The sequence below is a fragment of the Lutra lutra genome, chromosome 4 (assembly GCF_902655055.1).
Source record: "Lutra lutra chromosome 4, mLutLut1.2, whole genome shotgun sequence".
NCBI lineage: Eukaryota > Metazoa > Chordata > Mammalia > Carnivora > Mustelidae > Lutra > Lutra lutra.
In genome coordinates, this window is record NC_062281.1 from 195,525,945 (window position 1) to 195,551,103 (window position 25,159).

General features: G+C 60.7%; 2 protein-coding genes across 5 annotated transcripts in view; one reads left to right on the plus strand and one right to left on the minus strand.

Moving 5' to 3' along the window:
• Positions 1 to 1,456: 1,456 nt before the first annotated feature.
• Positions 1,457 to 15,362, minus strand: DFFB (DNA fragmentation factor subunit beta). Its single transcript, XM_047724263.1, has 7 exons — positions 15,094 to 15,362; positions 14,081 to 14,207; positions 9,359 to 9,547; positions 8,511 to 8,590; positions 8,071 to 8,241; positions 6,276 to 6,376; positions 1,457 to 2,720 (listed from the first exon to the last, which is right to left on the minus strand). The coding sequence occupies exons 1-7, from the start codon at positions 15,214 to 15,216 to the stop codon at positions 2,486 to 2,488; spliced, it is 1,026 nt and encodes a 341-aa protein (XP_047580219.1). The 5' UTR covers positions 15,217 to 15,362; the 3' UTR covers positions 1,457 to 2,485.
• Positions 15,363 to 15,602: 240 nt separating this feature from the next.
• The window catches only part of CEP104 (centrosomal protein 104), a 35,719-nt gene continuing 26,162 nt past the window's right edge, over positions 15,603 to 25,159 (plus strand). The window contains exons 1-6 of one of the 4 annotated variants that reach the window (XM_047724249.1): positions 15,603 to 15,911; positions 19,829 to 19,953; positions 22,552 to 22,725; positions 23,075 to 23,213; positions 24,435 to 24,497; positions 24,978 to 25,054. In XM_047724249.1, the coding sequence (XP_047580205.1) occupies positions 19,841 to 19,953; positions 22,552 to 22,725; positions 23,075 to 23,213; positions 24,435 to 24,497; positions 24,978 to 25,054 (566 nt within the window). In that variant the 5' untranslated portion in view covers positions 15,603 to 15,911; positions 19,829 to 19,840. The remainder of the gene's footprint in view (positions 15,912 to 19,828; positions 19,954 to 22,551; positions 22,726 to 23,074; positions 23,214 to 24,434; positions 24,498 to 24,977; positions 25,055 to 25,159) is intronic. The other 3 variants (XM_047724248.1, XM_047724251.1, XM_047724250.1) reach the window with 3 other exon arrangements.

Genomic DNA, 25,159 nt, shown 5'->3' on the forward strand with positions numbered 1-25,159 from the left:
AGAAGGGTGAGCACAGGCCTGGGAGAGCTCGAGACCACGGACCTCTAACCTCACGGCCGCACCTCGCTGTGACTGCTCGTCCCCTCCTGTGCCTGTCACGGTTCCACGTGACCTCAGGTGTGTGTACAGGACGGGGCTGGCACAGGGAGAGCTCGGGACCAGCCACACAGGCAGCCACGGGGTCTTGGAAGGGACCCCCCCCCCCCGCCAGTAACAGACATTTCTGACTTAGTAATAACAGCAGCTCAATTTAACCCTATGAATTTCTAGAAACACTCGGACGTGGGTCTTCGCACGATGACGTGCCCGTGGCTGGGGGAGCAGTGTCAGAACTAGGAGAGCCGTCCTGCCGCGCTATCCCCAGCGTCCGTTGTGCCGGGGACCCTCAGACCCACTCCCCTAGGACTCAGGAGAGAAGCCACAATGCTCACAGTCCCGTTTATCACAGGGAAGCCGCCCGCAGGGAAAATGCCAGAGGAACAGCCTCCTGCAGTGGCCCCCGGGGCAGCACGGACGCAGGCTTCATCCTCCAGGCACCCGGGAAGCTCACCCGGGCCCCACTGGGGTCAGTCACACAGGCTCGCAGTGCCCGTCTGGGACCGAAACGCCCCCCGGCTGTCCCCGGTCTCACCTCATCAGCCCCTGCCTTGCTCGTACCCCTCACTGGGCTCCTTCAGCCCTGACCCCAGACTCTGCAAGGCCGGCTGCCCATCCTGGCTGCCATAGAGGCCGCCTGCAGGACCGCGGTCTGGAGCTCCTCCCTCAGCAGCCTGGCCCACCAAGAGCCCGCAGCAAGTGGAGGCCCTGCCAGCACCAGGGACCAGGCGCCCCGATGTCACCGCGGTCATGCACCCACAGTGGGTCATCTCCACTGAACCCCACAGTAGGGATCCTACGCTCCTAGAGTTTTCCCTCCCTTCTTTGGTTGAAAACAGACATCGAACCCCTATTTTGCAAAGAGGTTGTGCCACCGACTCTCACCTGGGAGTCTAAGGGTCCCCTAACCGCCGGGTGACCCCCCGCCCTCCCATCTGAACCCGGCACCCAGGCTGAGAGCCCCGACGCAAGCAAACTCTACCACACGGCAACCGCGACAGCCCTGCAGCTCCTGCTCTAAGCCGAAGACTGGATTTCCGCGTCCTGCCTCCCCAGGGGACGTGAGTGCCCATCAGGAAGGTGAGCAGGAGCTCACAGAGGGCCGTGCGGGCAGCAGCAGAAGTCCCAGCAGATCAGATCTCAGAGCCCAGCCCGGCGGGCGGCCCCCGCGCTGCTGCTGGGCTGGGGAAGGAGGGGCCGCAGGACAGCTCAGCAGGCAGACAAGGGCCGGGGACTCTCCGACACCCCCGCCCGTGCGCTTCCCCGAGCGGCCGGCTGAACAGCACGTGCTCGGGTGCCTGCGCAGGGCTGGCTCATCCTGACACCTGTTTCAGTGAAGAAAATGGAATGATGTGTGTCGTTTTTTTCAAAATCACTGACCCTTTATTTTCATCCTTATTTTTATCATTCCCAGAGAGTGCCGACTTTCGATGGGTCTACTGAAAAATCTTTGTTGGTTTTTACAATTATACAAAAGTAAAAAGTCAAGTATTATAATCTGCAGGACTTTAAGAAGTCTATTTTAAAAAATTATGAAATCAGTGCTTATTTCAAAAACTTGAGGTTTTATAAAACACAAGATTTAGAAAATTAGCCCTTTCTAATCCAGAGCACCCCCACCGCGTCCCCGGGGTCACTGTCCAGAAGGCATGTTTCCTCGCAGACTCCCGTGTGCAGTAACACGCACGTGTGACACACACAAAGGCGGTTATAAGACCAGGTCACAGTCCGCGTGAGGAAGCCACTGAGTGCCTCGTGCCCTGCCACACGGCCCCGTTTCCACACAGAAACACACCAGAGTGTCGATGGGGAGGACGCCTGACCATTTCTGATTGACAAGGACAGCAATGTCCTGTGCTCCGGCACGAGACCACGGTCAGCCCTTCCCCTATGGACACACGCCGCAGGGTCTCCCGCTCTCTGCCACCAGAAATGATGGTCCTTGCATGTGCTTTTCCGAATACAAACGTTTTACCCCAAATGGGCTGCAACCCTTGGGCACAATCGGAAAAGCCGAGAGGGCAGAGCTCTGCATGTGTCGCCGGAGCGCCCACCCAGCCGAGCGCGGACACAGACCACTTGTCCCTCAGGCCAGCGTGGCCATGTCTGGCCTGACTCCAGGCCAGTGGGGAGGCCACCCTGTGTGTGCATGGCAGTGGGGCCATCGGGGCGGGAGGGGCCCGAGCTGAGGACGATGCCTCGTCCCTGCCCACCCACACGTGTCCCGGCTGTGCAGCAACAGGTCCTTTGGCGCTAGAGCTCAGCAGTGCAAACCCCACTTCAGAGACTGTAGCGGGGACCTCTGAAGTCTCCAGGAGCCACACAGTGACAAGAACACAAACCACGGGCATCGCACCCGGGGAGGAAGCGCGGCCGCCCGTCACGCCCGTCACTGGCCCCTGCGGGCCGGCCACCGCCTCTTCGGCTTCGACCGTGGTCTGTAGAGCCTGCGTGGGTCGCAGCTGAGCTTGTGGGTGGTTTTCTTATGGCAGGCGATGTGGACCAGCTTCAGGTTCTCCGAGGTGAAGAGCAGGTCGTAAAAGTACTCCCAGGCCACTTCCCTGCCATTTCGTGCTGTCACGGCTTCTGCCAGCGTGGGAACGACCGTGCGCTTCTTCTCTATTCTGCAAAGCGAGTGAGAGCCGGTCACCGGGCGCCGGCGCCATCCGCGGCCCCTGCCAGGACATCTGCCACAACAGCGCAGAGACATTTCACCTGGCTTCTCCTCGGCCACCACGGCCAAGCCAGCAACCACAGCCAAGCCAACAACCAGCGTGGGGGGCTTACGGGAAAGACACAAGTGTGACGGTTCAGAATTCACAAGGAGCCACACTTGGAAACACCCCGGAGGAGTAGCACGGCAGGGACACCTCATCTCGCCGTCAGCGGAAGGAGAACGGGGGGACGGTCCACTGGGGCACCACCACACACGGCCACGCCGGCTGGCCCGGCCTGGAACTGGCAGCCTGGCTTGTCTCCCGCAGGACGGCTGGGACCACAACCTCTTTAAGTTCCGGGAAGGATGAAGGGAAGGGGCGGATCCCAGTGGCCTCAGTCCCCACCAACGCCGGTCCTCACGGTGCCGCCAGAGTGAGCGCCTGCCCGCCGGAACCCCGAGATAAAGCCTTCCCCCCTCCTCCCTGGAGAGTGTCGTGAGAAGGGCCGAATGTCTTTCCAGCCCCAACGTCATGCTTGTGTGTGTCCATGCTGCTGGCGTAAACCTGTTTCACTTACAAACGAGCCATTCGAGGCCCGAGCACTAGCAAGGACGGAAGCCTGCGGGCTGATGAGGAGGGACGCTGGCAGACCAACTGTAGACCCATGTCCCGCAGCACAGAGAAACGCCAAACACAAGGGAAAAGAAGTGGATACTCGAGATCACAAGAAAGAGGGGGCCCCACTGCCAGAAACAGAGACATCCACACTTGACCCGCAGGGTTAGCCACTGCCCTGCAGTGCACCAGGGCCACGGTCCAAGAAGGGGCCCAAGGGGAGGCAGGAGGTGGGACTGAGACCCCACTGCAGCCGTGAGTGCGAGAAGGGGAGTGGCGGGGAGCCCCGGGCTCTGGGGAGGGAGGAAAAGCCACCCTATCGGCCACCTACTGTGGCATCCCCAGCCCCACGACAGGGGCTCGTGGGAGTGGGTGTGGCCAGGCTCCCGCTGATCCTGACCCACTCCTGTGGCTGTGCTGGCTGGAGGGTGGACTGGGGGCCGGGCTTCCTCCCCAGGGAGCCAGCTCAGGTCCCCCTGGGAACGGCAGCGCCCAGGGAACAGGCCCCAGTGAGCAGGGGCGTGTCAGGCGTCCGCTGAAGCCTCGCGGCCAAGCCTGACCCACCCATGGGAGGGGTCGGGGGTTCCCAAGGGGCAGGCAGCGGGGGACAGGATGCAGGAGCACCAACAGCATGAGCATTTCCAGTCACCCAAAAAGCCAGGACCCTCGGCTCACCATTCAGAAACACACAGTCCGACCTCACACCGCCGCTCTAGTGGGAGCCAAGCAAGAAGTCAATACTCCGTGGTTTCGGAGCCACTGAGAGCTCTGGGCATCCGGCAGAAACAAAGGCAAAACCACTCTGTGGCGACAGGACACGCCAGTGCACACAGAACATCTACAGAAAACAATCCCGCCGAGAGGAAACTCAGAACCCAGACACACCGACTTCACGAGGAACGCACGGTGGTGGGCAAGGACCCTCGAGAAAGACCCGGCCACAGCCTCTGAAACAGACAGCTGACAACTCGGGAGGGCTCCCCGAGACCACCCTCTCTGCCGACGCCAACTCTAAGGCCCAGGGCTCCCCGAGACCACCCACAGGATTGAGAGTGCGCGACAGGCTCTGCCTCCCAGGCGAGGTTTATGGTCGCAAGGATGCAAGGGAAAATCAGCCAAGGGGAGGGGCCCAGAGGGTAGAGGCCAGGAAAGCCCCGGGTGCAGAGCTCCCACCGCCCCCTCCTCACGGAGGGCACAGACCCCCTTTGGGGGGGTGTCAGAACAAGGCAGGCAAGTCCCAGTCAGAACGGAGGGAAAGGCCTGCGCCCGCACACACTCCGCGGTCAAGGACAAAGACGCTGGACCACGGCCACCGAAGAGGCAGAGAGCAGCCAACGCCCGGAGACCGTGCTGTCCCGCCTTCCAGGCCTGAAGGGGGACCCCTGACGCCCCGGAGAAGCAGGCGACAGTCCAGGGTACAGGGCCGTCTTCCCAGGCGGGAGAGCACGGGCCGCCCACGGACCCGCACGGACACCGGGCATCGGAAATCAGAAACGAGCCGGAGGTCAGATGCGCAGGGAAGCCGCCCGGCTTGCTGGAAGGCCTGAGAGCCATATTTACTGAGAAAACATGCTCGAAGCCATGGTGTTGGGGAACGGTGATCCTGCCTCTGCCGCCTCGCCTGCCCTCTGCTCCAGGCTGGCCTGTCCCACCCTTTAAACCCGGGACTGAGCCCTCGACCCATGTCCCCACACCGCAGTGGGTCAGAGAAAGTAGCAACTGATGAGCTGGAGAGCCACACGTCATCTTCAGGCGCTCGGTGCCCGTCAGAAGGGCTGAGACCCTGCACCCTCCCTAGAGGGGCGCTCACCCCGCGGCTCAGGCACCAGGACAGCCCTTCTCCCCCTGATGTGCACCCCCCCCCCCGTCCCCGGAGCCCGGGGAATTGCGGGCGGGACCCGAGAATCGGCCTTCCTGACCAGTCCCCAGAGCTGCTGTGCCGCCTGCCCACGGCCCGCCCCTCCACGGTCTGGAACAGGAGACCACACAGGCCTGTCCCATGCGAGTGCTCTCCCCAGGCTGTGCTATAACGTGGAAACTCAGACCCCACACGCCTACCAGCCCGGGAACGCAGGCTTCCGCGACCTCCTACTCTCAGCGTGCACCGCTCCGCACCGGGGAAGACACACGCTCCCGAGCTACAGGCGCATCCCGTGAGGGTCAGGGAGACTGCGGAGACGCAGTGCGGCATCACCACATGGGACCGCGCTCGTCCCTTCTCAAACTCAGACCTCCAGGGACCCGCCACAGCAACAGCCTCCACTGTCCCCCCAACGTCCCTTGTGCACTCAGTAAAGGGGAGGCGTCCCCTTGAAGGGCATGGGAAGACCTCTGTCTTCAACAAGGAGACACAAGGCCGTCATTATATTCTAGGAAAGCGTCTCCCCTAAGATAACACAATTCTAATTCTGCCCTTTTCTTAGAATGAGCTCGTACGCACAGAACGATCTGCGGCCTTTGCTCTCCGGGTGGAAGCAGGGACGCCCTGCACGCTACATCGGAACCCCCGCTCTGGGCTCGTCCTGATGGAGGTAAAGAGACCCCCTCCCACAGCCACCGAGTGCAGTGCCAGGACAGCGCCTCCTAGGCCCCACAGACGGGAGCCGGACGAGACAGAGGGACACATGCCAGGTCCCACGGGCGTGGATGGGGATCTGGAAAGCCCATCAGAGCCCCTCATGGGAAAGGACACTGATCCCCGAAGGTCGGGAGCGCGCAGCTGGCACCCCGCCCACCCGGCACACCCAGGACACGGCTAGGCCCATAACCCAGGAGCTGAGCACAGCAAACACGAGGCAGCCGGCCAGCCACGGCCACCATGGCAGGGACAGGCCCCAGCAGGTGCTCTTGGGGTCTGCGAACGTAGTTCTCAACAACAGTCCTGACCTCTCCGAAAGCCGTACTCACATATGGTCCAGGTTCCACGTGCTGAAGAGGACGCGGCTCTCCCTGTTACCGTAGGGATTGATGGAGTGTTTGGATGCACAGGCGTCCACGTCGAAAGGGCCCTAGGTCGCAAGAGAACACGGTCCACGGACTGAGCTCAGCGCTCGCCCACTGGCCTCACGTCAAGCTGGAGGGGCTGAAAAGGCCACCCAGGGGGATTCAGTCCCGGTAGACGGCTGCTGCCTGGGGGTGTCTTTAGGGGCGCCTGGGGGGGCTCAGTCGTTAAGCCTCTGCCTTCGGCTCAGATCGTGATCCCAGGGTCCTGGGATCGAGTCCCGCATCGGGCTCCCTGCTCAGCGGAGAGCCTGCTTCTCCCTCTCTCTCTGCCTGCTGCTCCCCCTGCTTCTGCACTCTTTCCTTGTCTGTCAACTAGCTAAACAAATAAATTTAAAAAGCACCGTCTTTGGAATGGTCCCTCCTTTTCCCTCGTGACCCTTAGTATGACACTCTGCATTGGCCAAGGGGACAAGCTAATGTCACATTGTCAAGCTCCTGCCATTGTGAGGAACGCCAGACATCAAATAGTCTGGACTGCCCGGCTTCGGTGTGCCTGTGGCGGTCTGTCAGCGTTCCTGGCCATGCCCCATCTTGTCACTCCACAGATGTCGGCTGAGCACACACCACATGCCGTGGCACCCGTGCCCCCCACCATCCTAGGATCGTCACCCCAAGGCTTGTGGCTCCCCAACAGAGCCCACGGCCCCCACTTCCCCACCCTTGTTGCCTCACAGGGTCACTTGTCCTCTCCCACTGTCTCATGCTTTAAAGCATCACCTCCTCCCTGAAGCCCCCAGCTTGCCCCACCCAGGGCTGGCCTGTCCCCCAAAGGCCTGCAGAGCTCCCAGCTCCAAACCCACTGTCCTCGCTCACGTACAGAATTTGGGCCTCGGGCCTCCCGACGAGGTCAGGGTGTCTTTCGTCTCTGCTCCTCCCCCGAGGAGCACTGGGCTCAGGTGAGGACCCCGGAGAGGACGTGAGGTCACTAGGAGCCCCTCGAGCAGGTGGCTGGAAGCAGCAGTGTTCTGCTAGTCGGGGCCCGTCACCCGCACAGGCAACCGCCCAGAAAGAAGCACAGGGAGCCCGTCTGTGGGAGGGAGGCCGGGAGGCCGCGCCTGCCTCCAGGGCCGGCTGTGTACCCTCCGGCCACCAGCAGGGGGAAGAGCTTGTGCTGGAAATGCAAAGGGGCCCAGGTACTCGCCGGAGCCCCGGAGGCCAGGAATCCCCTACCCGTCCTTGCAGAGGCCCCCAGCTCCAAGCCCCAACTCGTGACCCTGCTCAGTAGCCCCTACTGGAAAGTGGTGCCTCTGCAATTTCTCCGGGTCTCCGGGAGGAGGCCCAGATGCTGCTTCCGGCTGCTGTGACCGCCCCCCCCAGGTCACGTCCGGCCACAAATCCTGAAATCTGGGCCACCACCTAGAAAGTGGTTTTGGAAGCTGGGACTGTCCTTATGCGCCCATCCCCCTTCTCCCAACGGGAGCCAAGGAGAGGCCTCCACTCGGGATGCAGCCGTGCACTCCCGGCCCCATCAGTGGTTCTCAAAGGAGGGCCCAGAGCAGCGGCAGGGCCGGGGAGGCTGTCGGAAGGGCTGCGGGACCAGCAGCGGGGCCAGGAAGTGGGGTGTGTTGCGACGGCCATCAGGCAGGGAAAGGGGTTCCAGTGCCATTGAAATTGGAGAGCACGGGCTGAGATGCCCGGAGGGAAGCCACGGGACGCTGGTGCAGCGGCCGCCTGGGCAGCCCCAGGACCCTCGGCGCACCTGGCAGCAGAACCAGCCCTCCGGCGTGCAGAGCCGGCGGCCGGCCTTGGCGCCTCTGTCGAAGTAGGTGCCGTGGTACTGCGCCGCCCGGAGCTCCCGGCCCATGACGGCCACGATGCGGGAGTACTCCTCCTGGGCCTCCACGCTGACCACAGAGGCGTAAGAGCTCACCTGGAAGAAACCGGGGACCCTGCTGGAGGCTGGCACACGACACCCTGAAGCCCACAGTTGGGGGCTCCACCGCCCCTGCCCCGTGCCCCCCGTACACCTGCATACCCCGTGCCCCCAGCACCCTCACCCCACGCCCCACATGCTCACACACCTGCACACCCTGTGCCCCCTGCACCCCTCGCACCCCACACCCCATGCACCCCGCACCCCCCACACCCCACGCGCCACATGCCCACACCCCTGCACACCCCAAGCCCCGCGCACCCCACCTCTCTCAGGTAGCTCCGGATCCGGCTCTCACAGCTGTACCTCAGGTACCCAGACTTAGTCCTGAATCGAGACTCCAAACCTGCCAGGATCGAGAGGAGACCAAACCGCTCTGTGATCCGCGGCCCTGCCCTCCCGGTGGCAGCCTGTAGGCACCGCTGGCCTCATCTAAGAAACACGTCCTGCTCACAGGCTCCAGTTCTCTTTGCCTGGGGAGGGGGAATCCCCGGCCCCCCCTGCATGGGCATCCAGACGCCACCGAGGGCCTGCTGCTCCTGCCCCATAGCCCCCTCGTGCATGGGGCTACAGACTCCTGGGGCTGCTCCAACCCGCCCACAGGCCGGTGACAGACCAGCAAATGGGGTCCAGGCATGCAGTAGAATGTGAGCCAGCCTGAAGAAGGAAGGAGCCTGGGACACATGGGGACAGTACACGTGGCCTTGAGGGCCGGTGCAGAGTGAGACCAGCCAGGCCGAGGACACCCACTGTGTGACCGCGAGTGAGGCCCAAGGAGGGTCAGATCAGAAACAGAGCGGGCAAGCGCGGGCGCCAGGGGCAGACGTGGGGGACAGTGTCTACAGTGGAGGAACCTGAGAAAGATCTGGAGACAGATGGTGGTGACGGCTGCTCGCCAAGATGAACGTACCCAACCCCCTGAAACTACACACTCACACGGGTTAACACGGAAAATTTCATGTTGCACACACGTCCCCAGAGTTCCAAAATAGAAAGGCCAGCCCCAGGGCTGTGAGAGCAGGGGAGCCTGGCAAGGCCCTGGCCCAGGCTGCAGCGGGGATCCAGTGCCCCCTGTGCGGGGTTCTGAGCCCACCTGCCCCCCGACCCCAGCTACCTTCGAACCACGGCGGGTCCTCAGCCCTGGTCTCGGCCGCGATGTTCTCGCTGACGGTGTGCAGGAGGTCGGCCAGCAGCTTCTGCCGCAGCGGGGCCTGCTCGTCGGACAGCAGCTGCCGCGCGGCCTGGATCAGCCCCTCGTGCGGCTTGTGGAAGGCGCTGAGGAAGCGACGGATGTCACTCACATCTGCCCGCAGAAGAGGGACCGACAGAAAAGCCAGCAGCCCGTGAGTGCGGCGGTGGGGAGACACGGAGCTGCCGGCCGTCCAGCCCCGCCTTGCGGCTGGGACTGCCCAGCCTCAGAGATGTCCTGGCCCCCAGTCCTTGCCCAGACACTGGCGAGCCGCTGCCCACGCCTGGGCCTGTGCACCCGCCCCGCAGGTGGTGCAGGGTCGGATCTGGCAGGAGCCACACCAAGCGAGTGGCCGCCCTTCTCTCCTACACGAAACCTCCCACGTCCTCGGGCGTCCTTCTAGACCTCCCTCTGGGTCTCCCCGCCATGGCGCTGCCCCCGGGAGCCTCCCATAAACCCTTGCTCCCACCCCTGCTCTCACCCCTCCTCACACCCCTGCTCACACCCCTGCTCTCATCCCTCCTCACACCCCTGCTGTCACCTCTGCTCACACCCTAGCTCTCAGCCCTGCTCATACCCCTGCTCTCCGCGGAGCAAGCACTGAGCACCTGGGGCACCAGAGTCTACCGAGAGCCTCGGAGACGCCTCGGCCAGCAGAGATGGCAGCGCGCACATGGAACGACGACGCCCCGCCACCCAGCAGCGTTGGTCCAGGAACCAGAGGCTGTTCGGTGCGCGACAATCAACCGGTATCGTCCACCCTTGATGGGCTAAAGAAAAAAAAATCCCCGACCACAGCCACTGCTGCAGAAAGACTGCAGAGAAACGCTCCCAGGACGAGGGCTTGGAGAGAAGTTTCCGGACTTCATGGAGAGGATGAGCACAAGAGGAAAGCGCGGACAACGTGGGCTTCATCAAAAGGGAAAACCTGCGCTCCGTGAATGAGCCTGCTCCGCGCTGCGAAGACAAGAGACAGAGCGGCGGGAAACGCCCACAAGCCACACGCCTCCCACGACGCATCCAGAACACATGGTGGGAAAAACCCAAAACGCAACAGTTGCAAACTCCAGTGAGAAGACGGACAAAAGACAAATGGACAGAGACACTTCCCCAGAGAGGACAGCCGGACAGCAGACTAGCTCAGGGAAGGAGCCAACCGCACGTCCCACAGGAGCACAAAGTCGCCTGCGCGGAGACAGCTCTGCACACCCGTTGGGGCAGCTGCACAGGAGACAGCCACACTGCCCGAAGCTGGACACGGGACGGGGCCGCCATTCTGCAACACTCCATTCCTCCGTCTGAACAAAACCACTTCATTGAGGCGGGTCCCCGCCCCTCACAATCCACCGCATGAGAGGCACAACCCCGTGTCTCCTAGTCCTTGAAAAACAGGCAAAGGTTCCATACTCCACCGTGGGAACGCACCACACTCCCCCAGCTGTCTCTCGGGGGCGCTATCTGGGGCTCCACCTTTTGGCCACGATGAGTAAAGCATCTATAAACAACCGTGCACCGGTTTTCCCGTGGACTTGCGCTTTCGGTCCTCTGGGGTGCACGCTAAAAGGGGGAACGTGGGGTCACAGCTGACTCTACTGGATCATCGGGGAACCACCAGCCCGTCCCCCAGGGCGGCGGCACCGCCTCATGCCCTCGAGCAACGGGCAAGCATCCCAGTCCCTCCAGGTGCTCAGCAGCCCGTGCCCAGTCCCGTGGGGTGTGGGGTACCCCCCTCGGTGCGTTTGCATTTCCCGGGGGGCGAACACTGTGGAACATCTTCCCATGTGCTTGTTTGCCATCGGAATATCTTCCTTGGAGAAACGTCTATTCACAACCTCTGCCCGATTTTATACTGGGTTGCCTGTTGCCTGTGGGCTGGAGGACTTCATTTACTCTGGTACAAGTCCCTTACCAGATACGCGATTTGCTCATTTCTCCCATCCTGCGGATGATCTTTTCACCTTCTTGATGGGGTCCCAAAAGTCTTGCATTCTGAAGTCAAATGTATCTACTTTTTCCCTCTAGGTGTTCACGTGTCTGGTGTCCCATGTAAGAACCCTTAGTCAAGTTCAAGGCATGAACAGTGACTGCCCTGTTTTCTTCTGAGGGATTGAGATTTCTAGTTCTTGCACTGAGGTCACTCACCCATTTTGAGTTGATTTTTGTGTATGGTGCCGGGCGAGAGTCCAGCCCACTCTTCGGCATGTGGGTGTCCCAGAGTCCCGGCGACATCTGGTAAAGGGGGGATTCTTTCTTGCCCCAGCGGACGGTCTTGGCACCCCTGGCACCTTCAGCTGATCACAGACACGTCAGTTCGATTCCATCTTTCAATCCCGTGTCTCGACTACCACTACTTGGTAGTAAATTTGTAAATTAGGAAGTGTGAGGCTCCTCCTGTGTTCTTTTTCAAGAGTGCTCTGGCTATCCTGGGTCCCTTGAAATTACACATGAATCATGGATTAGAATCAGCTTGTTGATCTCTGCAAAGGAAAGAGCCGGAGTTCCAGGAGGGGCCCCGACGACTTGCAGACCAGTCTGGGGAGTGTTGACGTCTTAAGGGGGTCAAACCTTCTAACCCATAAACAGTGTATTTTCCCATGGATTTAAATCCTTTTCTTGCAACAATGTTTTATGCGCTTCAGAACATAAGCGTTACGCTTCTTTTGTTACATTTATTCTCAAGTATTTTACTCTTTTCGATACTATTGTGGATGTAATTGTTCCCTTAATTTCATGTTTAAGGTACTCATTCCAAGTTGGGTTTTGGGTATATAAAACCTCCAGTGCGATGTTACAGAGAAGTGACGAGTAGTGGACACCGTCGTCTTGAAAAATTAAACACACATTTACGCTATGACCCAGCCCCTGTACTCCTAACCTCTATTCCGAAGGAATGCAAACGGGTGTCCACACAAAAACCTGTACGTAACTGGCCACGTAGACTTCATACGTAATAGCCCAAAACTGGAAAGCAAAATGTCTCTCAGCAGGCAAACGGGTAAACAAACTGGGGCCCAGCCACATCACAGAGCACCACGCAGTGATAAAAGGGAACGGTCCACTGGAACTCACGGCACGTAGACGCTCTCAGGGGCTTACTGCCGAGTGAGAAAAGCCCATCTCAAATGATCATATGCAGTGTGATTCCATTTCCTTCATGTTCTCGAAATGACAATGTTACAGAGACAAGAACACGTCAGTGCTTGCCAAGGATGAGGGACGGCAGGGCTGGGAGGGGTAGGCATGGTTACAAAGGGACAGCGAGCGGGAGAACTTTGCCGGGGGGTGGGGGACAGGCGGCGGAATGGGATCCTTCTGAACCTTGACTGCAGGGCCAAACACACAAGCCCACACAGGCATAAAGCAACGCAGAACAACACCCCAGACCAAGGTCTGCCTCCTGGTTCGCCAGCTGCGCTATGACTGTGTCAAGTGCACCCTTTACGGAACCCGATCTTTGTAACTTCCTATAAATCTATCACTATTTCAAAATAAACAATTTAAACTTCTTTTTTATTTTTTAAGACATTTACCAAGGGGCTAGTGGTCTCCGTGGAGAGAGGGGGATAAAGTGCCAGAGAAAGACAGACCGATAGAAAGAAGGAGGGTGAGACAGGGAGAGAGAAAGAGAGAGGGAAGAAGAGAGAGATGGAAGGAGGGCCAGAGGGAGACAGGTGGGTGGCGGGCGCGGGGACGAGAGCCATCCAGCCTGGTCCGCGCTCAGCTCCACCACGAAATGGAAAAGAGAAGGAAGAGCAGAAGGTGCTCAGGGCCGCAACCCCGTCCTACCCAGTCCCCCCCTCCTGCAAGGGGCCACCCCGGGTGGCGTCGCCGTGACTGCATTCTGGCTGCCTCCTCTAGAAGGAAAAGGCCCCACAGAGAAAAAGCACTTTCGACCTCAGAGCATACACTAGATGTGACATCCATCACTGCTGATGCAGAGTCCCAGCCACAGGGCAGAGCCCCAGGCACACTACTCGAGGGTGTCTTGCTGGCCCTCGGGCCAAAAAGGCAGATATCTCCATCCTCTGGGCTCCCACTTCTTTCCTGAGGCACCAGAAGCATCTCCTTCGATGTAAGCCACCTGGCATAGAGCGGGTCAGCCAGGCTAGGAGGAGAGCACATGCCCACGGCTGCAATGTGGAACCTGTCCACCGTTGACCGGCTGGTGCTTAAATGCAGACACCCTGCAGGAGGCACTTCCGGAAGCAACTGGCCTGATGAGGCCCCGGCGTGAGAGCACACCGGCAGGCACCAACACAGACCAGACACTGTGCACAGCCCCAGCAACCACCCCTTCCCTCGGAGCTGCACGGCTGGCCAGGCTGGAGGGAATATGGCCTCTCTCTCTGGTCGGCCTCACTCGCCAATCCCTCCCTTCTACCCTCAGGAGTTACTGGGATAGTCAAATGAACACAAAATTTAAATAATGTCGAAAAGAAGAAAGGTCACCTAAAACACCCAACTGGACAACGGGGCTCCTGGACAAGAGGAGCGGCAGCTCTCCCTGATGCTGGGGACTCCCCCCTTCCGAGTTCTGTGCGGGAAGACCCCCCCCCCCCCCGCAGGTCGGTGTCCGGGCCCCCCTCCCCCAGCACCTGCAAGGCCAGTCCGGCTTCCCTGCCACGCTCCCGCATCCGCGCCACTTACAGCCTTGCCAGGTCTGGCCCGCGGTGAGAAGCACCAGCTCCGAGCCGTCGGGGACGCTCCAGAAGTCATCTTCGGTCAGCTCCGTGCCGTCTTCGTACAGGCACAGGCGGGAGCCGGCGACAGGGAGCTGCGGGGAGGCAGGGTGGGAGGCTTCGGTGGCGGGTCCCAGCGGCCGTCCGTCCGCGGTGCTCCCCAAGCCCCGAAGGATCGCCGGGACGCAGTGCGCATGGCACCGGCGGACCGAGACTGGGCGGAGCGCGGTCCCGAGTGGCCGCGCGCGGAAACAGACACCCTGCGGGTCGCTGCAAAGCACAAGCCACGGGGCCGTCGTGCGGGACTCGCCACGCTCGCCCTCTGGACAGGAGCTCCCGAGGCCCGAACCCCAGGCTGTTTCCGAGAACGAGGCCTGAGGCCTCCACTCGGCCCGCGGACACCCCGTCTGCAGGGCGCACCCCCGGGCGTCGGCCACACGCGCTCGGCGCACCGCGCTTCCTCGGCGGCCACCGCACGGGGACGGCTCCTCCGGGAAGGGGCTCGGGGCCGAGGGCGGACACGGGCAAGCGGTAGGCTCCAGGGCCGCGCCGGCAGCGCCGCGCACACCCACCCGCGCGCCGCGGCGGTCCGGGTCCGGCCGGGAGAACCGCGGCGGTCGGGGCCGGCCGGAGCGACGGGCGAACCCGCGGGGACAGCGGCGCCGGGAGGCCTCTCGGGGGCCCGCAGCTCGGCCCTCCCTGCTGCAGAGGGGGAAACTGAGGCCCGCGCAGGCGCACGCGGCGGACGAGCAGGCGCGCGCGGGGAGCGCGCCGAGACCCTCGGGCAGAGCCGCCGCCGTCCTAGCGGTCCTCGCGGTCCTCGCGGCCGGTAGCTGGAGGCGCGGCCCCGGGAGCCCCCACGCACCGCCGCGCAGCGGGGCTCAGGGGCGGGGACACGCGAGCCCGCGCCGGGTCGCCGCACCCAGGCCACGGGTCCCCACACGGGGCGGCCCCCGCCCCCACGTCCCCCCGCGCGGGCACCTGCAGGTGGAGGCAGCCCTTCCGCAGCACGTCCTGGCAGCTGCTCCCCGCCACCCCGAACTTCTGGGGGCCGTGCAGGGCCCGCAGCTTGAACGTCTTGGGCTTCCGGGACACCGCAGACATCCTCAGGGCCTCCGACCCCGCCGGCGGGTCCGCGCGCGCGCCGCAGAGATCAGCGGAGCGGCGGGGGTCCCGCGGCCTGGGGGCTCTGCTGCCGGGACCGAGGGCGCGCGGAGTGCCCCGGAAACTCCATTACCCAGAAGGCCAGGGAAAGCGGAGGCGCGGCCTCGCCTTGTGCGCAGGCGCCGTTCTCCGGAGACTCCATTTCCCAGATGGTCCGGGGAAACGGAAGCGCGGCCTCGCCTTGTGCGCAGGCGCCGTCCCCCAGAGACGCTATTACCCAGAAGGTCGGGGGAAACGGAGGCGCGGCCTCCCCTTGTGCGCAGGCGCCGTTCTCCGGAGACTCCATTTCCCAGATGGTCCGGGGAAACGGAAGCGCGGCCTCGCCTTGTGCGCAGGCGCCGTCCCCCAGAGACGCCATTACCCAGAAGGTCGGGGGAAACGGAGGCCCGGCTCCGCCCTGTGCGCTGGCGCGGCCGGGCCGGGGCTGGCCTGGTTGTCATGAGAGCGGCGGCGGCGGCCCTGGCGCTGGGCGCAGGAGGCCGGGGCTGCTCCTCGGCGGCCACCGCCGCTGCGGCTCGGGGGTACAGGAGGAGGAAGAGGCGCCTTTTGAGCTCCGGAAGGCGCTGCCGAGGGGCAGCGAAGGGCCCTGGGACCGTGCAGGCGCCGAGGTCCGGGCGGGCCTTCCGTCCTGACAGGTACCCGAACCCCGACAGCGCGCGGACCCGGGATGTGCGGCCTGGCGGGCGTGGGCGCGGCCGGGGGAGTCGCGGCCGGGGGAGTCGGGGCCGGCGGGTCGGGATGCGGGGCCTGCCGGGGTGGGCTCGGCCGGGGGAGTCGGGGTCGGGGGCTGGGCCCAGGGCGCGGGGCCTGGCGGCGTGGGCGCGGTCCGGGGGCCGGGAACCCGGCCGGGGGCGGGCGCCGCCCAGCACAGCCCCAGGTCCGGTGTGCCGAGGCCTGCAGCGGGCGCCGAATTCAGCGTCGGGTCGGGTCAGCGCGTCCGGACCTCCCTATTCCGCTGACCCAGACCCCGGCTGAGCCGCGAGAGAATGTGGCTCCGCCCCGTGCGGGTCCTGCGGTCCCGCACGCCCGCACCCCTGCCGCGGGTTCAGTCTCAGCCGGGCTCTGCGGCTCTTCCGGCTCAAGGACGACGGAGCCTTGTTCACTCGTGTCACATTCGGGTCCCCGCAAAGAGAAAAGTGGAAACGAGGTTTGTCTCCTCGTCTTGTAGCAAAATGTGGTCAAGTTGCGGGGGTGTTTGGGTTTAATTCGTGGATGCCGGGTCCTGCTGCATGACTGGCCGGCGCCCGCTGCCTGCGCGAGGGAACCCTTGCGCTCCGTCGGTCGGCGCAGGTGCGAGCAGGTGCGAGCAGGGCAGCCAGCACGTCCTGGACAGCTGCTTGCCGGCCCGCTTGCTAATCGCTGAGTGTGCCAGAGAACTGTGATTTTTCCCAAAATGTTCGTGGTGGTTTTTATAGTCCAATGGCAGCGTCCTTCAGTGACGGCGCAAGCGGCGTGCAACGCTCCCGACGCTCTCCCAAAAGGGACCTGGGGTCCGCGGTGGAAGGGGTCTGGAAGACGGCGGCCAGAGAGGAATCCCTCGCAGCTACTTAAAGTGAGGCGGTAATGTTGTCTTTGCGGTGCCCGGCCGTCTCCTACCGGGCTCCTGAATGCCGGTGCTCTGTTTTGAACTGATTGAGGCAGTACGGTACCGTGGACACCTCTGTTTGGACTTCAGAGGTCCTGTTTGGAGTCTGAGAACCTTAGACTGAGGGTTTGGTCACGATCAGACTCTGGAACCCGTCAGCTGAAGGCTCTGTGCCTGCGGGGCTTCCTAGCGGTATCACCTCGAGCAGGGCCTCCCCGGGCCTCCGTTCCCACGTCTCTAAAGTCGTGTGACGACAGACCTGTGTCAGAGTCGTGACGAAGGCATTAGTAGGTGTCGGGGCTGAGGGCCGTCCGTGGCGCACAGTAAGTGCTTTACAGGTAGCACCACCCGCAAGCCAGAGCGTGCGTAAGAGGATGTGTCTACACGCGAGAGGGCGGCACGAATGGTATTTCAGGTTTTAGATGTCAAGAGAAGTCCTCCCTTCCGTTGAAAACAGTAGACGCCTGCTCACTTCAAGGTGGGCTGGACGCAGTGGGCCCTGCTCTTCAACATGATGGAAGGATTGGAGAAACTCAGAGCAGAGAGACAAGTGAGCCTTTGGGTTCAGGCCGGCAGGACTTCAGGACTTCGGGATTCCGAGAGCAGGCTGGTTGGGACACAGTCGGCGCTTCAGCCCTGGGCAGGAGCACGTCAGGAGCTCTGCGTTACGACACAGATACTGCTGGCCCTGGTTGGGCTTGAGGAGGAACACAGGACAACTGGGGGGAGGGCTCCGGGTGGGGAGACCTGGCCACGGTCGTGGTCATGCTCTAGAAAAGACGGTGGGATGCAGAAGAGTGCGCTCAGTCACAGTCAGTCATCTGAAAGGCAGGGTCGAGGAGACTTGGCTCGTGATGGGTGGACATGGGGAGGAGGCGACGCAGGGTAAGTTTGGGCTGAGAGCCCACGCCCTGGGAGGAGCTGCGGGGTATGGAGGACAAATCCCGTTCCGATGGGAGCACGGGTGGGGCTCTGCAGCCCACCTGTGTACGGTCACAGGTCACACCGTTCAGTCTCGGGGCTTGCTTTCCTGTATTTTCGGAGTGGAGTTTACTTTAGCGTTCCTCCGCTCTACCGTGACATCCTCCAGCTCGTGTGAGGAAGTGCCGTCTTTAGTAGCGGTTGATTATTCTGTCGGTGATGCTCTTGTTCAGACGCTCGAAGAAGCGTTGGCAGGTACCAGCCGATAGTGCATTTACTGGTGTCGGTCATTTGAGGTTCTGAATGAAAGGAAGAGTTCTAGATCAGGCAGCAGGGATGTTAAAATAAGCAAAATCGTGCAGGATATGTTTGTATGTTCCCTCCTAGTCAGGATTTCAATTGATGTATGGCCTATCCCAGAGAACTTTCTGGAAGATTCTTTATTCTCTCTCTTAGGGAGGGCTCTTCTTGCTGCAGATGCGTAAAGCTAGTCCACACCGGCTTGCTGAAGGCGAATTTGACTGGCGCAGGAACTGGAAAATAGCCAGAAGTTTACAAGTAATTTGGGCCTTCAATGTGGCTGAAGCTCAGGGTTCCCAAGCCGTTTCCCCGTGTCAGCCTGCTCTCTGGCAAGACCCCCCACTGGTAGCCGCCAGTAGCCCCCAGAAATACTCTACAGCTCCAGCCTCAGCAGGAAGAAGGCTTCTCGGGGCGCCTGGGGGGCTCAGTGGGTTAAGCCTCTGCTTTCAGCTCAGGTCGTGATCTCAGGGTCCTGGGATCGAGCCCCGCATCGGGCTCTCTGCTCCGCGCGGAGCCTGCTTCCTTCCCTCTCTCTGCCTGCCTCTCTGCCTGCTTGTGGTCCGTGTCTGTCAAATAAGTAAAATCTTTCTTAAAAGAAGAAGAAGAAGAAGAAGGCTTCTCACTTCCTTGCAGCCCAGCGGAGTCCAGGGGGCGGAGCCGTACTGCTCTAGTTTGGGTCCTCCTCCCGCGTTCCCATCCCTGAACCAGCTGCTGAGGTGGGACGCGACCCACAGACCGGCCAGGCCCGGGAGCGCGGCCGACAGAAACTGCCACTGAGGTGCTGTTCTCCAGCCAGGACCGGATGCAGCTGCCCAAGCTGAACCGGACGTCACAGCGTCTGTCCTCAAAGTGATGGTCAGCTCCGAGCGGTTCGCCGAACAATGACATAGAAAATTCATCCAACCGGTACTTGAGTACCTCACGCAGGCCCCGGTGCACGTCTCTTCCCCTGGCACGTAGCTCCCCGGAGTCGCGCCCTCCCTGCTCGCGCCGCCACTGCATCCAGCAGCTACCGTGCTGTGGATTAAACCCCTTTCCTCCTTGTTTGTGTGTAAGTTGTTAGCACGCTGGTTATGGAAATTTCTTAACTAATATAAAAAACTCGGTGTTTATATCTTAACAAAACTCTTCGGTTTTGCCATAACAAAGTGCCACAAAGTGGGTACCTTAGGACATGAGAAACGTGCTCCCGAGGCTAGAAACCCGCTCTCCAGGTGTCCGCGGGGCCTGCTCTTTGTAAAGGCTCCACGGGAGGGTCCTTCCTGCCTCGTCCACCTTCTGGTGCTGACAGCAGTCCCAGGTGTTCCTGGGCTGGTCTCCTTGTCTGTGTGCCTGTCTGTGTCTCTCGGACGGACCCTGCTTTCCCGGCGGGGCCCACCCACTCCAGCTCGACCTCGTCTTCATCCCGTTCCGTCTGCAAAGACTGTTTCCAACAAAGCTCGTAGCCGCAGGTAGTGGGAGTTCGGACTACCTCCTGTTTGAGGGGTACCACTCAGCCCACAACACGGGTCAGGTTTTTAGGACAGACATTTGGAAAAAGTCAAGATAAATGGTACCTTAAGTAGAGGTAGAGGCTCCTAGGAGAAACACTGAGCCCAAAAAACTGGTTTTTTTTGAAAGCAGTGGAAAAATCATGGTATGTTGTGGTGACTTTGTCTCTGAGCAAGGCTGAGCTGACACATTCAATGTTGTAAAAGGTTACCGGCTTCCTCTATCTGAAAGAGGTCTTTCCTGTCCTGTAAACAGCCCGGTGCCAGGATGCCCCACAAGATTGGCTTCGTCGTCGTCAGCTCCTCTGGACATGAAGACGGCTTCAGCGCCCGGGAACTAATGATCCACGCGCCAACCGTCAGCGGGTGGAGGTCACCGAGGTGGGCCAGGCTGGGGCCGTGGGCTGGGGCCGTGGGCTGGGGCGGCGGGCTGCCTTCCTCCGAGACTTGTGCTTTGTGTCACAACTCGGACCTCCGAACCATGCGCCGTCTGTGCGGTGCTGGGCTGGGTTGTTTCCTTCTTTATATGTTTCTAAAGAAAATTTTTTGGGACTTTTTCCCTTAAAAGATTAACTGACCTTCACTTAAGAAATATGCCACAGAAGACAGGGAGAAGGGACCGCACACGGCTGTTTAGGCAGCTTCCCTGGTGGCCCACTGGGCCTCCCGTCCCATCCATGTTCTGTGCCAGGCTCCCCGGTTTCACAGCTGTGCTCCTGTGGGTGAGATTTTGTGAACCCCAGACTTCAACCAAGAGCGCCTCTTGTAGTGATTGTCTGGAATACCTGTACGCCTTTACAGATGCCCCTTGCTTGGGTAACATAACACTAGTTGGTATCTCTCTGTGACCTTCTCTGAAACTAAGCCTTCTTTGAGAGGTCTTCGGTCTTCGCCAAGGGTAGAGTCCTGGGTGTTCCGGAGCCCAGGGGCCTGCTCCCCATCCCCGTGTGCCCCCTCCCAGCCCCTGCCTCTCCTGTTCCCCACAGTCCTGTCACCTCTTAGTGTCCCTGAGGGACAGCTGTGATGCATGCTTGAGCTCTTCAAACGACATTTGAATAACACAGTCCTAGACCCATTTTTTGAAGGATCTTAAAAAACGTACAACTTCCAAATTTTGTCCATGGTTTTCTTTAAACCACTTTGGAGGGGTCTTTTCATAATTGATCCATAAGTGTCTGCATGCCCGGAGTGACCTCACCGGCGGTCGTAAGGGACGTGCGCAGCATTCGAGGGCAGTAATTACCTTAGACACCTGTGGCCGCGCTTGACCGCCGTGGGGGGACTGAGGAGCACTCGTGTCACAAGCCTGTCCTAGCTGTCCTCCTGCCCCAGGCGCACCTCTTAGGAGCGTTTCATCTCTGAAAACTCCAGGCAGCCACACCTCTGGGGTGAGAGTCCACCTGATCGGAGCTCACCCCCCCTCCTCAGCGCACGCCCTCCCCCAGCACCCCTGCACACCCCCAGAGTTCGACGCGTCCTGCGCTCAGCCTGGTGTTCCTGTGTGCTCTCCCCTTCCTCTCCTCTGTCGTGCTGCTGTGAGACTCGCTACGCAGCAGTGGGTGAAGAGGGCCCCGGGGGCTGGTGGGGCCAGTGCCCAGTGGGCAAAGCAGGGGGATGAGGAGACGGGCTGCCAAGGATGGAGGAGCGTGGCTGGTGTCAGGAGTTTGTTTTCTCTGTCATATCTCATGCCTTTCAGGTGTCCGCATGGAAATGTCAAATCCCCAGCTCAGTGATAGGCCTGGACTTGGGGTGATGTCTAGTTGAGATTCCTTGACAAGCAGGAGGTTTTTAAAGCCAGGGTCTGATAGGCTCCCCGCCGGTCAGTGTAGGGAGGGGAAGGAGCCTGGAACCCAGCGCAGGGGCAGTGCAGGCCTGGACAGAGGTCATACGGGCTCAGGCCTGTGGGCTGAGTGAAGCCGGGACAGGGAAGTACACTTGCACACAGCATCGTGGGGTGCGGCGGTGGCCTTGACCAGAGTGAGCTGTGGAAATACAGGCCAAGTGCCCTGGAGGGGCTGGGGGGGTGTGTGACAGAACAGCGCTGGTTTGCAGGGCAAGCAAGTGCTGCCATGGGGCTGGGAAGGGTGTGGGCTCACAGGAGGGGTTTCCTAAAATGGGGTTTCTAGAGTGTGGCTGTGTGTTGATGGGAGTGGTGGGGAGGCGAAAGCCCTGGTGGGGGTAGGCAGGCTCTGGTGCCGTCCAGGGGAGTGAGCGGGGGTGGAGCACCGGCAGGAATGCAGGTCCATTCGGGGAGCAGTGAAGGCAGCCCCATTCGAGAGGCCTGTTTTCTCGGTGGAGGTGGGGGCCGCTGGGAAAGGTGGCGGAGGGAGAGGGAGCCTGGCCAGTGGGCTGGAGTGGACTCCCCCACGAGGCCTCTGGGCCCTTTGCAACTGTTCCATCCTTTGCAGCTTCCCCCTCCCAGGGCCTTCAACACCCCACTGTTCTAACAGTGCAGCGTTTGCCAGCTCGGCACACGTAGCAGCCACCGTCTGGGCGCTGTGCTCTGTGGCTCAGCCACGATCAGATCTGCAGCCGACGCTGTGGCTGTCCAGCCCGTTCTCATGTAGGCTGCTAATGTGCTCTGTCACTTAGGAGGCGAAACTAGCTCGCCTGTGGACATCGTGGGTTTCTCCTGCAGACCCCTGAGCTCGCACGGTAGACACCCCTGCTCGGAGTCCCTGAGCAAGTAGCTTTCCGGAACCGGTGGGTTCCTGCACGGAGCGCTTTGGCTCTGCCCTTCCCACCGCTACAGCCACTTAAGACGGAAGTGTCTGTCTCGTGCTGAACGTCATTGCAGACCGTTTCATTTCAGACCATTTTCCAGCTGCCAAAAGCCTGATTCCCCTCAGGGGTGGGGCAGGCAGATCCACTCCGCACCGGAGCTTCGGCCCCTGCGGACAGCCGGGCGGCGTGCAGGGTGCCGTGCGCGCTGCTGGGAGCCCGCGTGGACTGCGAGAGACCCCACGTGTTTGCTTTCAGGTTTTGCCAGTTTCCACAAGAAATCGTTCTTCAGATGACGGAGAGATGTCGGGTCAGGAAGCTGCAGCTGCTCGCCCACCAGTACATGATCGCGAGCAAGGTGGAGCTCTATGTCAGCGAGAGCCTGCCCGAGTACTTCGTGCCCTACCAGGCCGAGCGGTTCCGGAGACTCGGGTAGGTGACACGGAAGGCTCGTGACGGGAACTCTTAACCCAACGCCACGTGTCCGAGCGGCGGGTGCGAGGGGCCCGCCTGTGCCCTCAGTCCTGGGTCAGGCTCCCGTGTGGGTCTGAGCCACTGCCTCGGGGGACGTGCTTGGAAGCCGCACTGTCGGTGACAGCAGCGTCCGTCTCTGCTTCTCAGATGCAGAACTTGTTTCCGGAAAACTGGGTAGACTCCAGTTTCTGGGCTTTTCCCGACGCGTTTCCATCTAGACTTGACTTTGACTGAAACCCGTTGAGTTCAGTTCCGTTGCGCGCACGTGTTCTGCCCGCGTGATTTGGGCGTGTGCTGTCCCTTTCAGCTACGTCTCTCTCTGTGACAACGAGAAGACGGGCTGCAAAGCCCGGGAGCTGAAGTCCGTCTACGTGGATGCGGTAGGACAGTTCCTGAAGCTGATTTTTCACGAGAACCATGTCAACAAGTACAACATATACAATCAGGTGAGACGTGCCTCCCCGTGCCCGCACCCCACCTCCTCGCGGCGTCGCAGGGAGGCAGAGGCGTCTCAGATTTCGTTTAAGTTGCTGACTTTTGTGGAAGAGTGAGAGGCTGTCCGGGAGCCGTGCCGTCAGGAGCCGCTGCCCCTCGCAAGGGGGTACGCTGGGCGCTGGGCCGACCCAGGTGCAGGGGGCCGCTCAGACTGGCGGGCCCCAACCCAGGGCCTCCGCGTGAGGGAGAGAATCCGTTACGCCCTGAGACGGTGATGTGGTGGTGTCAGGTTTCAAGGCAATGTCACCTGCTGCGTCTTACAACTCGGTGCCACGTCCGCTGGAAACCTTAGAACTACGTCCGTGGCTGCCGTTGTTTCTGCGACGTGACACTCTTCTAGACACACCCGCTAACGATCCACAAGACGAATCCCCTGCATGGACGTGGAGATGGGGTTTCACGGTGGCAGCCCGGCTCCGGGTCCTCATTCTTGTCTCTCCCTCCCTCCTGCCCCATCTTTCCGTTCCTTTTTCTCGTCATTCAGTTCTGTTTCGGCACGACTCACATAGTAGAAACAGTTGTGTCCGAAGCACAGTCTTAAGTAACGTCACGCTGACAGCACTCCCCGCCCCTGTAAGAGGAGGGCTGTCCCCGAACCAGAGTTGCACAGCCAGCACGTGAGCTGGGGACAGCTCTGAGGTGCGGTTCCATTGCTCGGTCCGCCGCAGTGCGCGACCGCGACCCCGAAGACTGTTGGCCCCACAGTAACACCCCGTCACTCTCTTCAGCCGCACTGATGCTCGAGGAAGGGAGCGTGTGGGAAGGGGAGTCCTCCGCCTTGGAGGGGAGCCATGGAGCTAGACAGACCGAGCCGTGCTGACGCAGGCTTTCGGTCCCTTGTCTGGTTTTCCGACATGGAACAGACGGGACCCCGTGCTGGACTCTGCGGGGACGGTTCCATGCGATGCTCTGTTAAAACCAGGGAGGTTGTGAGCCATGACCATCTTAATGTACTTTAGATGTTGAAATAACCATCTGATTAGGCGCTAGAACATTAACTTACATCGTTTACAAGAACTGGTAATAATAAACGTATAACGTGACATTTCACAGATAATGCGCTTCGGTGCCTGTCATCCCATCTGCGACAGGGTGAGCACGGAGCTTGCAGTAAAGGTGTGCGTCACCACGAGCATTTCACACTTAATCTCCCCCGCTTCCCTCTCTCTTAGGTCGCTCTGGTTGCGGTGAATATCATCGGAGACCCTGTGGAGTTTGGTGATGAAAGCAACGTTGTAAGTTTGGGGAGTTTCGTTCTTAAAGAAGAAAATGTATTTCTAAAAACAGAGGATTGATTATTTTTGTCATAAAAAGTGTGAAAATCTTTATGAAATGGTTGACTAACTAGCTGATAATTTTTAGCAGCTGTAGCGTATGAAACTTTCTTTGACTTGCGTTGGGGCACCTGGGTGGCTCGGTGGGTTAAGCCTCTGCCTTTGGCTCAGGTCATGGTCTTGGAGTCCTGGATCAAGCCCCACATCGGGCTCTCTGCTCACGGAGAACCTGCTTCCCTTCCTCTCTCTGCCTACTTGTGATCTCTGTCAAATAAATAAATAAAATCTTAAAAAAAAAAAAAAGAATTTTAACTGTGTCTCCAAAAGCCTAGGATTCTCGAAGTCTGTAGACGTCTTCATATCACACACCGCCTCTTGGTTTAGGTTTCACGTTGTTCCTGTTTTCCTCTGAGACACTAAGCAGAGCTTTTTCTCCCAAAGTCCTCCAGAGAGAAGCTGATTGACCATTACCTGGGGCACAACAGTGAGGACCCAGCTCTGGAAGGAACTTGTACCGGGTAAGAGTCTCCCCACAAGGCCATCGCTCCTAGGACCCTCCTCAGAGTGGCCAAAGTGTGAGTCACCTGCAGAGGATTGTGGGTTTGAGACCCTCTGAGTTCTGT

Bases quoted from the DNA above. Each gene is read 5' to 3' on its own strand.
- DFFB (XM_047724263.1), bottom strand. From the start codon at position 15,216: ATGTCTGCGGTGTCCCGGAAGCCCAAGACGTTCAAGCTGCGGGCCCTG. The intron at 14,208-15,093 runs GTGCCCGCGCGG...GCCTCCCCGCAG, and splicing joins AGGGCTGCCTCCACCTGCAG to CTCCCTGTCGCCGGCTCCCG. The intron at 2,721-6,275 runs GTGAGTACGGCT...CTCGCTTTGCAG, and splicing joins ACGTGGAACCTGGACCATAT to AATAGAGAAGAAGCGCACGG.